Source organism: Ambystoma mexicanum, chromosome 7p, assembly GCF_040938575.1.
Source record: "Ambystoma mexicanum isolate Mex_15411 chromosome 7p, UKY_AmexF1_1, whole genome shotgun sequence".
NCBI classification, from domain to species: Eukaryota; Metazoa; Chordata; class Amphibia; order Caudata; family Ambystomatidae; genus Ambystoma; species Ambystoma mexicanum.
In genome coordinates, this window is record NC_090939.1 from 32,253,748 (window position 1) to 32,268,212 (window position 14,465).

General features: G+C 45.6%; 1 protein-coding gene across 3 annotated transcripts in view; it reads right to left on the reverse strand.

The window, feature by feature from the left end:
* Positions 1 to 14,465, reverse strand: part of VANGL1 (VANGL planar cell polarity protein 1) — a 609,741-nt gene that overhangs the window by 387,530 nt on the left and 207,746 nt on the right. For all 3 annotated transcript variants that reach the window (XM_069635702.1, XM_069635704.1, XM_069635703.1), the window contains exon 3: positions 8,129 to 8,258. In XM_069635702.1, the coding sequence (XP_069491803.1) occupies positions 8,129 to 8,258 (130 nt within the window). The remainder of the gene's footprint in view (positions 1 to 8,128; positions 8,259 to 14,465) is intronic.

Below are 14,465 nucleotides of genomic sequence, written 5' to 3' on the forward strand. Positions count from 1 at the left end.
AAGGTTGAACTCTCCATCCTGCTTCTGGTGCAGGGGCGCGCGTTCGTCCAGTTACTTCACTGGTTTTCAGAATGGCGCTGGCAAAATCCACTTGACTTTCCTGAGCGATGCGCCGTAAGTATGAAAGTTCAAAGTTCAAGTGAGGCCCCCTTTATGCTGTCTTTCTCACCTGTGATCTGTCCTTTATTTCAGGTGCAAAATGAAGGCGATGCGTCGAGGGGTTAACCTGCCGAGGTGAGTAGTAATGAGGGCGATCCCTCTTGATGTCCTTATCATTCCTCTGAAATGTCTCTAGTCCTTTCCCCATAGGGGCCGGGGTACGGTACCTGCCAACGGGGCGGCGCCGACCCGAAATGTGGAGGAAAAGCCGTTAAGTATTATGGCTGTTAATCAGGCTTTACTTCTGTGTGTCCTTCTGCTCACCTTTTGTTTCTTCCTCTCTCCCCTAGGTGCAGAGATGTGGCGTCCGATGCTGACAGCCGCGATGGAGCCGGGAGATGTCTCGAGGACAGGTCAGGTGAGTGAAGCGTGGCGCTGCAGTGAGCAACGCGATGCTTTTAAATTGAAGTCTTCCTTCAGGGATGCTGGCGAGAAGATTCCGGATGCAGGTAAGAAGCTTGAAATAATCCAGGGTTTTCACCTTTCTCTTCTCTTCCTTCCTTGCAGGTCTTCCAGGTTCAAGACGGGCGTGGCTGTAGTCCAGGAGCAGGAGCAGACACGGTGAGCGTTAAGCTGCAGGAAGCAGAACAACGCGAAGCATGAGCTGCTGTCTGGGCGTGGCTTAAATAGCCTCCAAAGAAGTCCCAGGTATGTATCCTTCCCCAACTAGGTATGTATCCTTCCCTGGCCACGCCCTAGTGAAAAAATAGTCCCTATGAAAAAATAGTCCCTTTCAGGTCTTAGGGAGGCCTGAAGCATGCAGCATGGTCTGCATCAGGTAAGTGCACAAAACACCTCCCTTTATGAGCCTGGCGCCTATGGCGCCAGGACTGAGTCCAAAGAGTCCCTATAAGGGGCCGCTGGGGTTTTACCCGAGGGCATGATGCCTGCTTCCGGGGGTGCTGGGCCTGGCCTGATGCTCCGGGGGTAGGCATCATGACACCGTCAAATACCTGGTCAAAGGTTTGGCTTGGACTTCACTCGCCACCGGACAGGATTCAGGACACCTGGACTGCTCTCAGCAAGGCACTCTGGTCTGCACGGCCTTTTAGACTGGATCTGACGGGTTCTGGGTTACGGCTCTGCTGGACTGATCTGGATCTTGGGTTCTAGCAAGGGCTCTTGGCCAGAAGCAGCAAAACAGCTCAGCCAGGCTGTTAAATGGTTTAGGCCCCATGGAAGTTTAGCGGTTAAAGTCAGGTTGCTAGATTTTCAAGGCCTACTGAAAAGAGTTCAGCTTTTTGGGTTAGGCCTCTGCTTCAGGGTTCTGGAGTCTGGTTCTTGAGTCTGGATCTTCCTTCAGAGTGCTTCGCCAGTCGATCAGTGATGGGTGAATGTGTCTTTCTGGGTGCTCAACAGTCCCTATTTATCCATCTTCCAAAAGGGTGGGAAGGCGGATTATACTATGCCCAACCCTCTATGGATCTGATAGGTCAAAGAATACCCCCTCTCCTGATTTGAGAAAGGAACAGTGTGTCATGATGTGTCAGAGACTGTGTTTAGGGTCCAGAAAAAAATACCTCCCCTTTGATCTTACCCAGAAAATCTATTTTCCCAAAAAGCATATTTCCAATATGCACAACTTGTTAATACATAATTACATGACAGATTGACTAAGGTACATTTCTGTCAAAGCCTCCTTTTCCTACGAGTTTTGGTTCATAAATGACAATTTTTCGCACTTTTGAGCGGTTACTCAGTGTCAGTTCTGTACCAATTTTTACACATGCATACAGATACCATCTGGGAATATTCCTGGACATTTTCATGTTCCTAACATAATCACAATAGCTAGAATATGAACTTTTTTGTGGTTCAGTCTCTGAATGTCGTACAGATTTCAGATTAGTTTTAAACTGTGAGCGAACTTTTCATTTTAATAACCTATAAATCCCATATTTTTACCAGTTCAGTACAATTTGCTATAAGTCTTTTCCACAAACATACAGTTACTTCAGTTTCAAATCCACATTTTCAGTCTGGCCCGCCTCCAAGGCTTGGCTGAGCCAGAGAGTCACATGGGCTTGTCTTCCTGGGCAGTTGGTGTCATCACATCCGAATTAGCATTTCCATTCATTTCAAGGAACCCATTGTCTCTTTCCCAGAGCAGCAGAGGAAGTCTCCTCCCCTTCTCATTAGCAACCCCATGAGATATGCTCTCCTTTTGGTGGAAATCAACAGGGGTGCGTGTTCTCAGTGGGGGAAAACCTCTTTGAAGTTTTAGCTGAATCAGGTTACCTTATAGTCAATTGTGACATTGTTCCTTGTGAAAAATTAGTTACAAATTTAAAATAAGCAAACATTCAGTTCCAGTCTTTTTAAACATGAAAATGAATGTGTGGCACCCTATATTGCATATGATGGTAGTCCCTTCTTTGGCATATTTAGCTTTTGAGACACAAGTTTCACCTGACAGATTTAGAGATTGCCAGTGTCTGACAGAGGCGAGTAACGGTATTGCACCCATTTTTGACATATTTCTTTCCAGCAAGTATGTTTAAAAGTGGATTTTGTTTTGATAAAATATACTTCAGCTGACATTATATTTATGTGGATTATTGAAGTAGAATGATGTTCAACACCCCACAAGGAGGTTGGATCTTTTGGGTGGTTTGTGAACCATGATTTTTGCAAATATGACAACCAAGAAAAACGGATTTTCACACAGCTCTGTGTTTCTTTTGCGATCAGCCTTATTTTTGGGCAGCCAAATGATGGGTTTTGGTAGTGGTCTCCTGTGTTACCACTGACCTAGGCAAAAGTGGATGGCGGCCTATTTTTCAGATTTTTCCTGTGCACTTCTGGGTGATTTTAGCGAGCAGAATGCTTTCCGGCAGTCATTCTGATGTTCCTGATGCAAGCAATGCACAGGAATGTTGCAGGGCCTGGACTAGTGGTGTAAAAACAACACACACTCCTTCCTACCCAACCTTACTATGGGTTGGTGGGAAAAATGTGTCACTGATAAAATCATTCTTTGGCTGCGCTATATTGAGGACCTTTTTATCATCTGGGAAGAAAGTAGAAAAGAATGCCAAGACTTTGTAAAAACTTTGAACACCAATTAACTGAATTTTAAATTTACTCAAAATCATAGCTGGGACGCTGTCTTTTTTTGGATGCGAGTCAAATCTGATGAAGGAGAACTGATTACAGAACTATATCGGAAACCCACCAGTTCTAAAATGCCTTTACCCGCCAGCAGCAATCATCCAACTTCTCTCAAATGGAGCATACCGTTCGGCGAATTCATCAGAATTTGCCGAAATTGTTAGAGAATAGAAACCTTTGATAAGGAATGTCGAATTACAGCTCAAGGTTTCCATCAGCAACAATAACCAAAGAAAATACTCAAACGAGCATACACAAAAGCAGGTAATCTTAACAGAGAATCCCTGCAGACATACACGATTAACCAAGATGTGAATCGGGAAAATTAAACCATCCGCCTCATTCTCACTTTTGGACTACAATCGAGACATATTTGTCGCATCTTGCATCATCAGTGGAATGTGCTTGACCTGGATGAGACATTAACTTCCATTATAGGAGAGAGAGTTAACATCACCTACAGAAAATCTCCATCCACAAGACACTGTTTAGTTCCCAGCTATGTGAGTCTTGAACTGCCTGTAGCTACTGACTCGTGGCTTAATACTTGCCCCTTGGGTTTTTTCAAATGCACCAAATGAAAGGCCCGTCCATATGCCCATAACAAAACAAGCTACCCACATTCGATACTCTGACATGAAGTGAAATTTGTTGTTGTGTACGTGTTATGTCCCTGTAAACAATGGTATGTGGGTAACACCATAGGGAAACTTAAGCTCTCTATTAACACATGAGAGCGAACAAGAATCAAGATCCTTCCTACCCTATGGCACTACATTTTAAGAATAAACACCAGGGCAATTTGGAGGGCTTTACCTTTTTTGGCATTAACAATATCGAAATATCTTGTAGGGGAGGCAACCGGAAACTTTTACTGAGACAAAAGGAGACTAAGTGCATACTGGACTTTGAGACTAAGAAACCACATGGGCACAACTTTGACTAAGAACTGTATAGATTTCTGGGGACTTACAAAACACACATTATGAGTATTTATAGTGCGCTCGGGACGTTTTTAACCGTATAAAGGCACAGTTGGATCTTGTTAGGGAGAATTCTCATTCTATGGCTAATTTCCCTTACCTATAGAGTCCCCCAGCAGCTTTGCTGGATTTGAAGGGTTTGTTTCTTTGTACCTGCTAAGAGTGAGACTCTTTTCCCCACTCTTTTTGCTATGTGTGTTCTAGGCTATTTTTGTGTTTAATGCCTATGGGATCTTTCTCGCCCCCATAGGAACCATCGTAGCGACCCATGATCCATACCCCGGGACTGACAACTGTCTCCCAGGGCATGTGAAGTCCCCATTGACTTTACTAGTCAAATCCTATGAACTAAACCAGTACAACCCATCTTACTATGGAGGTACTGGAAGGGGTTAATAGTTTTTCCCCTATGTTCATTTTCGAGGGGGTACCCTAATGTCCCTCTCTCTAAAGTTTCTGGCTGGTGGCAGTGGTTACTACCATAAATATTCGACCGCAAATATTTCTCTAAAGGATTTTTCCATTGTTCGAGGCTACCACTTTTTCCGACAGCCTCTAACATACCTACCGCCGGTGCATTTTAATCTTAACTTTGCTCTGGCAGGTTTTATTTGCCAGAACTTTAATATAACTTCTTTCTTGTGTCTTTCTCTACAATCCTAACCCAGGTCAGGGATCCTTTGTTGGTCCGTTTGGCGGGCTTCTGCCCAGAAGTCCTCCTTCCGGCACCACAGAGTCTGGGGTGGGTCCATTCTGTGGGAGGGGGAGTAGGACCCCAGGACAGGGTTGCTTCCACAACCCGTGTCACACTCTATCCTGATAGGCTGGAGGGTCTCCCACCAAGATGACCCCTTCAATGCGTGAGTGACAGCTAGGCTGTATGAATGGGGCTCTTTTTGCATAAAAGCAGGGTTTTGAGGAATGGAAGAGCAAGACGTCGCCACTGCAACTAAGAAGCTGAAGAGGAGAGAAGCCAAAGATATCTGCAATGACTGAAACACTGGTGAAGCCCTGCTGCAGCGTCTCACCACTTTTCTCCACACGACGAGAGAAGATCTTCATCTGCAAGAGCCTTCTTCCCTTGAGCTGGTTCCCAAACCAGTTTGCCAATCGCCTTCCCGGACCTGCATTGGTCGAATCTCCCGTACCCTGTACTAGGAGGCCGGATAGCCAGGCACCAGTCCACCCCGGACTGCGATTTACAGGAGCGTACCTTTATTCGTCGGGCAGCACCACGGCTGGTTTCATCCCTGGGTAGTGCAGTCACTCGAACCTTCCTCCACGAGAGCATCTCTTCCTCTGCTGGATCACCCGAACTGCAGGAACTACCAGGAACAACCGCCACCGCAGGAGCCACTTCTTCATTTAAGGTACATTGTTCTGCCAGGCTGCCCTTTCTTCGCGGTAGTGCTAAAGGTGTTTTAAATCCTTCACCTACCTGTTGGGTTGGCCGCCCCCCTCTCTCTTAACATTGTCTTTTCGAACTTTTGCAACCACCCTTTCAAATATCGTTAACCAAAGACTTGACTGCAGCTCCGAGAACATTTTGCTCCTGGGCCCTTACCCTGTACCACTAACTCTGGCACAGGCCTACCGACTCTGGTCACATTTGTTAGATCTGCCTTCTCGAGATTGATTCTCCATTCGAACTGTGTGGTGCACACCTTTCTTATAACTACTCTTTCTTCCCACTGCACAATCATTGTGGAATATTATTTTGCTCAGTTTTCATTCTAAGTATTACTTACATTGATGCACTGTCTTGCTGAACTGGTTCACAACTGATTGGAAGTGTTGCTAGGGTGTATAAGAACCTATTTCTGAATAACTTGTGCTTTCCCTCCCTTGTGAGGAATTGTTAGAGGATCCCTTGTGTGTAGTTTTCACTGTGCCGTTTTGCTCAGTTTTCACTCTGGTTCACGGTCTACAATTTATATAGGGAGTGTGTAGATTTTTCCTTGACGTAATTTAACTTGCTTGATACTTGTGATACATGTGTTTGACTAGAAGTGTATACAATAAATATTTATCTACTTTTTAATTACAAAGCTTTGGTCAGTGTTTCCTTGTTCCATAGTCTCCTGGGCCTAATGTGTAAACCCTGAATACTGCTCATCTCCCTCTTGAGATAAGTCTGAGTGCTCAGCAACAGCTACCAACTAAATCTTTGTGGTACAGACTGATACCAAAGGGGATTTATTGCTCTCACCTGTAGTCCTAATCTGGTGTAGTGCTCCCTAAGGGAACTGCACTGGATTCTGCCTAACAGATCTCAGGAAAGGTGATAGCACAGTTGTAGTGAAGGGAAGCAAAATACCAGATTAACCATCCTGCGACTCTTTAAACAGGAAGGGTTTGAGCACCTTTCGAAACTGGGAAAGTGTCCGACAACCCCTAATCTACAAAGGTAAATTGTTGCAAAGTTTGGGGCCAACGGCAGCAAATCTGTCTGTCTGCTCTCGAGATGCATGTCGCGTGGGGACACTCAGAAGTAGCTGATCACTTGAACGGAGCGATCTACTGGGAAAGTAGCGGCAGATTTTGGAACATAAGTATTCAGGAGCTAACCAGTTTATACACTTAAAAATCAGGCATGCCACCTTGAATTTAATATGATTCTCCAATGACAACCAGTGTAGTGACCTGCGGAGAGGGGAGACATGAGCCTATCGGGTCAGTCAGCCAACCAATCAAACCGCTGCATTGTGTGCTTTCTGGAGCCTGTACATCTGTTTGGCAGGAATTCTCGCCAGAAGACTATTACAATAGTCCAAATGGGTGTTTGATCGACCACAGACCACTGCAGCGTGATCCTCCTCAGGGATAAAAGGTAATACCTGACGGAGCATTCGCACAGATTAATGGACTGCCTGGACCTTAGCCCCAACCAGAGCTTCGCTACCCAGGTTCTCCTGCCAGAGGCAGGCTAAATTCTTAATTCTGGTGACAAATAACAGACAGATAACTACTTGTCAAATCTTTTGAACTGTTGATTAAGTCAGAGTAAGAGACTTTCTGGAACAAGAAGAACTTTATCACTTTATCATAAGAACTTTGTTAGGAGACAGCATTTTCCTATTTTGAACGGTTGATGAAGAGTGTTTGAATCTGGGGAAGAGGATCTCACCCAGATTACAAAGAGAAATAGTCATCAGGTTTATAAGGAACATAACTTTTTGTTATATTTGAATTGCCATACGTTACCTTGTTAAGTGGGTTGTATTATTAAGGGTGAGGGACAGATTACTTATGTTGGAATGTTTACTTTAGTTTTGCTAGGCAGGGAATTCCTCGTCGGGGTATGGATAGTGAGGCGTTTGTCAAATGCCTTTGTAAAGGTTTTTCATAAGGTGCCATTTTATGAACTCAAAACGTTGGCTGCCTCACATGTCCGACTCCCGACATTAAGTAGGAAAGTAAGTTTATTCCCGGTCTTGGTAGAATACTTAGTTTCATAGATAAGTACAAAGGACACACCACCACTGGCCCATCCACACCCCAGCCAGCTCCCTGTTTGTGAAGCCACTTAAAAGGAATCTGCACTGTCGGATCACTAATGTACTTTTCTGAAGGAAAGTTGAAAAAACAGCAAGCCAGAGACATGTCATTACATTTTTTTTAATATTCAACAAATAAATGTTGGTTATTAAAAGACTTCAGTGATCACACACCTGGGTAGAGCTACTCAGCATTCACAAATATTGAGGAGCGGAGAAACAATGGAAAACTGCCCAATGAAATGTCCTGTTATGACGAATTGAAAGCTTTCCGTCCATCACTTTCTCGTTTCTCTTGCAAGTTTACACCCCAGAGTTTACACCATCTCCCCTCCATCAACAAGTCACTTGGAACAAGTGCAATCAAGAGCATCTTACCTGGGCCTCATCTCCTCGGACAGACTCATCCCCGAGCAGTGGCTCAGCAGGTGGAGTCTGGATAGTGACAGATTTCTCTGATCGGTTGCCATCTTTACTGTGGGCTTTGTGCCTGTCCCGGCTCCTTTCCCTTAATAGAAATAAGAAGAGTGGAAATGTTTTAACCAGATTTCATCCCTTAAGTGATTTACTTTTAGACTCAGACAACACATTCTCAACATAGTGCAGACAGTGATGAAACACCAAACAATGGCACAAAATACTGGAGTAATATGGCCAACGTCCTTTAAGAGTGTATGGTCACCATGTCTCTGTTGCTATGCATTCTTTTGCCCAACTTTGTAGATTGCTGTACACTTTTTTGCTTGGTTCCATGGCTTTCTGAATTTCATTTTGAGACTAGACGTACTCTACTGCACGTGTCACTGCAAATCTTGTTCCGATGCGCTGCCTTTAGTCACCTGTTCCAAAACACAAACAGTGATGTCTGGAAGGTTTAGAATTAATCACTTCCTTTGGCATTGCTCAACCCTCCAGACCATCGATCTTTGCCTGCCAAGCCATTACAAAAGGGGAAAGATCATAGGCAAATCAGGCTTGGTTGGTCCCACTCCAAAAGGGGCAGTCCAGCCTGAACTGCTAGGTCACATCCTTTCTGCATGAGATCACAGGCATCCCCAGACTTTAGCCACCTGTACTGCTACAATGGCAGGGATGCCTTTTAAGCTCCTCACTTTGAACCAAGGTCGATTCCTTCACACTAAAAGGGTTGGGGAATATTTACCTTTGTTTTGGATTCACCAGGTTTGTTGCCACGTTTAACTAATTATTAGACAAACGCACCTATATGGTAGCCATTGGGGGTCGAATTCATTTTTGTTCAAGTCCTAGCATCTGCCATTTTGTTTTGGGGCCTTCTTTTGTGTGGACTACAGCACGGTGTCTAGTCAAATGGTCGACAGACAAATGGTCGACACAATTTGGTCGACAGGTCAAATGGTCGAATTTATTTTTATTTATATATATATTTTTTAGGTTTTGTTTAGGGAAAAAAGGGGTTTTAGCAACAAAAAAGGGGGGGTTTGGGCCCTCCACCCCTCAAAAAAAAAAAAAAAAAGTGAAAAAACAAAAACAAAAAATAATCGACCATTTGACGTGTCGACCATTTGTCCTGTCGACCATTTATTTTCGACCAAATGGCCTAGAACCCTACAGCGCACTGGCAAAATGGCAATTTTGCTCATATAGGCTTATCCTGAGGCACAATGTTTAGGTTTAGAGCGCAAACTGGTTTGAAGTCTCAGACCATATGTGACTGGGTCACGGACCTGACCTGGGGAATGAGGACCCCTCTGAACCTTGGGCTGGAAGTCTACGAGGGTGTTTGCCAGTGCCAGTCGTGTCCAGGGACCGGATGCAGGAGTTGGGAGGACCCGTCTCTGTTCCGCCCTCATGTACCAGTTGCAGTGGGAAGTACCACTTACTTAACCAATGCCTGCTGTACAATATGCTGGACAGCATTTTCTCTCTTCTATTTCTACTAAACACACAGATCCTTGTGACAAAGGAAGGAACATAACTCAACTGTAAGAAATGTGGGGGGCAAACACAGACAGCAGAGCACTGCTCGCTGCAGACGAACAATAATGATGCTTAATTACATCAGACCACAAACTTGAAATTTATGATTTATGTACCAGGCTGTCATTGCTGAACACCAGAGGACTAGTGTCTGAAAAGGGGGCCGGCATTAAGGGCACTTTATGGCTTCCCATCTGTGTAACATACGCCCCGAGGGACAGCAAGGGAGCGCCTAGCTTGGGAAACCAGATGTGCATAAGAGCCAATGGAAGGGGAGGAGGATAAAAGGGCAAGCAGAAGAGTGCAGGTTGTTTGGGTGATGTCAAGCAGCGAGGAGGGGGACCAAAAAACCATGGGCTGGAATGGTGGTGGAGAGGAGAATGGAGGAAATTAGCAGACAGCGTTGAAGGTGAGGTATTGGTTGGTAACAAAAAGTGGTACTTGGGATGCAAGTGCATGTAAGGCGGGTGCGACTAAATGAGAGTAGCCGCGTGAGTGGGAGAGAGTGAGAAATGCGACTGGTGGAGTGCGAGAGGAAATGGGGTGCAGAGTAGTGCACAATAGAATTGAAGGTAGGAGTAGACGCAAGACAGAAAAACATTGGAGAGAGAAAGAAAATAGAGACTGGGATGGGAAGAAGGGAGAGTGGAAGAAAGGCAAAGGAAGTAAAGGACATCAGGCTGATAAATACAAGAGCATAAAAGGGGCAAGGCCGAGTGAGACCTGCGCGGTTGGAAGTCACCAATTCCTGTTTTGAAGACCACTGTAATTCTTATGGGACACCAGACTATGTTCCACCTCGAAGGCCCAGGAGGGAGTAAGATCGAAAAAAGGCAGTTGCCTTTTGACCCTCACTGCTAGCCAGAAAGATTTTAAAGAGTAGAGGTTACAGATCTCTAGTAACCACTTGGGGAGTAGGGAAGTCTTGACTAAGGTAGAGGATGGTTAAAACATTTGAAAGCACTGAGAGTTGAGTTGCTCTTGAGGCCATCTGTCACGCAACCCAATATACACCCTGTGCTGAAGTTTTTGTGTGGGAGGTGTTTATTTCTGTTAGCCTTCTTCAAAACTTGTGTGCTGCCTGGAGTGTGATTGGTGGGCTGACTTGAGAATGTGTGCATCAGTGGGAGACCCTGTACATTCCTGAGATCCATTCCTAAACTCACCCGGCGACACCTGGGACCATGCTCCAATTGTGGCTATACTTGCTGTGCCCCTGGTTCCTTGTCCTTAACATGACTGTGTGCCTGAGCAGGTCGACCCCTTGCTGGGCTGCTCCGCTACTTTTTGTTTCAGCCTTGCTTTATGGTTTGACTGGTTCTAATTACTGGACACTTCCTTGCTTGTAGTGGATGCACCCCTGGTAATATCCCCATGGCCAAAGTTCCTAAATGGTATGGGGTCTCTCCTTGTACTAGCCTGGACATTCAATTGTGTAGTAGCTATCATCTCAACTGTTGTGGGACGTCCTGGGTCTCCTCCAGAGAAGGTCTTCCTTGTGATACCATTTCCTTGCTGCACACTGCAGAAGGCTCCAGCTGCCGCTGTATTCTTCACTTCTTGGGTCATCTGTCCAGATGTCTCCACTGCCTTCACTGGGTATCCCTACATATTATCCCCACCAAAAATATCACCGTATATATGGTAGTTTGTCTCGCTATAGGCAATATTTTTGGGGGGGATAATTTGTGGGAGCGGGGCTTGCGGAGGTATCCCCTGCACATTTAAAAATGCAGAGGTGTCCCCCGCAGGGTCCATGGCTCAATATTGCCCCAAAAATATGTAGATATTTTTGTATCGCAATATTTTTGCAGGGATATTAACACATGGAACCCTTCACTGGGGGGTCAGGACTGAGTCATGGGTTTGAGTCACTATCCGGAGACCACCAACACTGCTACCTGAATTCTTCCAGACAGGGAAACCTACTTGTGCACCTGTCACTCATGGACAGCTATTGCAGCGGCCAGAGCCACGAGTTCTGTGGCGGGACAGAAGGACGGAGACACTGATGACATGTCGAATACGGATTTCTTAAATAATAGGAATAAGGCCCATCTTTCCCTAGAACTATGGGGTACCCCCTACCTGTATGAATAACTAAGTAGCTAGTCAGTCGTAGGGAAATGTCCAAATGAAAAGGCTGCTTCCAAAACTAACCCTAACTGACCCTACCACTAATCAATCAAATTAAAATCGGGAGAAAGTCCCTTCTCCGATGGTGTACTGGTCTTCTATAGAGTTCCTCTTAATATCCAATTTTCAGGTGGTGGGGAGTGCGCTGCAACATCACCGGGGTCAGAGACTTCCAGAGCCCTCCACACCAGGAGACGGTCATGACGGACGCTTCCCTGGAAGGGTGGGGACCACCCAGCAGACATCTCCACACCAGGCCTGTGGGTGCAGGAGGAGAAGACGCTACGCATCAACCTACTGGAACTACAGGCTGTGATTGGGCCGTCAAGTCGTTTCTTCCATCCCTCAATGGCAAAGTGATGATATTTTACATCAGGAAGCAGGGGGGGGACCAGGTCCCCAGCGCTCTCCAGAGAGACGCAGGAACTGTGGCACTGGGTTGTCGCCAAGAGAATGTTTCCTATTCCTTTTCACCTCGCGGGAGTAAAGAACACTGCCTGAGACTCTCAACAGGGAGCTGCACTCTTGCCACGAGTGGGAGCTTCGGCATGATCAAGTGGAGAGCCTCTTACTCATGTGGGGCCGACCTCGATCTATTTGCAACATCGATGAACACCAAGTGCCAGAGGTTCGCCAGCAGGTTCCCCCAGTGGGAGAGCTTGGGGGACGCATTCTTTCAGTGGGAAGGTCTGTTCCTTTACACGTGCCATCTGTTGCCTCTACTATGAGTCAGTCAACTCAGACGTTGTCGGTGCAGGAGGATGCTCGCCACACCAGCGTGGCCGTGGAAGATCTGGTACCCGGATGTTCTAAGCATGTCAGCGGCACCTCGAGTCAAGACACCAGTGATTGCGGATCTGCTCCCCAGGGAAGGAGGCGCAATCCTGCACCACGACCCAGCTGAACCTGAAGGCCTGGCTCCTGCAGCATTAGAGTTCGGTGGGTACAAGCTGCTGGTGGACTGCAGGGAGGTCCTTGCCAGGGTGTCGTTGACTCTTCAGTGCTACGGGCACAAATGCAAGCATTTCGCGACTTGGTTCAGGTCTCAGAAGATTAACCATATGAGGATCTCGCCCCACCCCCCCCCCCCCTAAAGTCCTTCCGTACTTGTTGTCGTTGAATAAGTCAGGGCTGGCACACGCCTCAATCAAAGTGCATCTGGCGGCTATCTCCCGCTACACCAGGTCTCTGGGACAGTCTTCTCTTTGGTCACACCATCTAGTGAAGGAGTTCATTAAAGGACTGTTCCCGTCAGTGAAGGCTCCTGCCCCGGCATCGGAACTCAACGTGGTGCCGACTAGGCTCATGGGTGGGGGTTGGGGGGGTCCTTTGAGCCTATGCGTCAAGGGCCTCTGAAGTTCTTTTCTTGGAAAACATCTTTCCTCGTGGCCATCACCTCTGCCAGGAGAGTGGGTGAAATCAAGGGTGGTGCTGCGGACGCACCCTTCTTTCATGGCCAAGGTTCCTTCTGAATTTCATCTCAATGAACCCTTGGTGTTGCCCGTGTTTTTTCCAACGCCTTCGTCGACGGCTGCAAGGACTTTCCACTTGCTGGATGTGACTCGATCACTGAAGTTCTATGTGGCCCACACAGAGTTTTCGGAAGACTTCTCACCTTTTTGTGAACTTTGGTCATGTGAACCATGGGAAGACTTTTTTTTAAAAAAGAAATTCATTTTTACTGTACACAGTTTAAAGAAAACCTTTACAACTTCATCAACCTTCATAAAAAAGAAAGAAACTATTACTCAATTCATACATTTATCAAAAGTAATAAAAACCAGAAAGAATACAAGAGCGTTACTAATAAAATAACCATGATTAAAAATACAAAAGGATATTTTTTTTTATCTAGTTGTAGCCTAACAAGGAAACTAATTTAAAGAGCCATTTTAAATCGTAACGCAATAGATTTTAAAAAAACCTGCCACTGCTAACACATCAGTTATATTTGATGGGTTTAAACATCTTTGCCACAAGGAATCAGTGTTTATCCACTTTGCTGAAAGAAGCAACTTTCCTAGGTCACTCATTCGTATGAGATCTAGAGCCGGGCAGGACAGAATTAAGTGTTTTGTTGTTTCTATAATCTCAGGGGCTTTACAGAATCTACAAAAATGTTCGGGCATTTCAATTTTCCCTCGTCTTTCAATGATCTCACGAGTGCGAAGGAGATTCCATCTAAAGCGTAGAATATCGCTCTACGACAAACACTGGGGAATTGGTTGAGTTAAGGCGGTACTGACCCTGTCTTTTATATTCATGACCAAGGTGGGCTATGGAGGAATAACTATGGAATTTTTCAAATGTCTCGACCCAGTCCAGATCGTACAGACGAGTTTTACTCTCTGCAGAATTCACAATCAGATAATCGACGTATACATTCAGCTCTTGCAGCATTTGGTTACAATATCTTTGAAAATACGACAAAGTAAACTCTGTACCCACTCTGCTTCACAGGCATGGCCTTACCTAAAGACTCCTAGATCGAAGATTCCATAAGGCCCCACAATTTCAAATACAGTTACAGGCAATTCCATTTAACTCGGCCCCTCAAAGACATTAACCAAGCTCAAATCTAATAGCTGAGATAGGGATACAGTTAGGAATTCCCAGTATT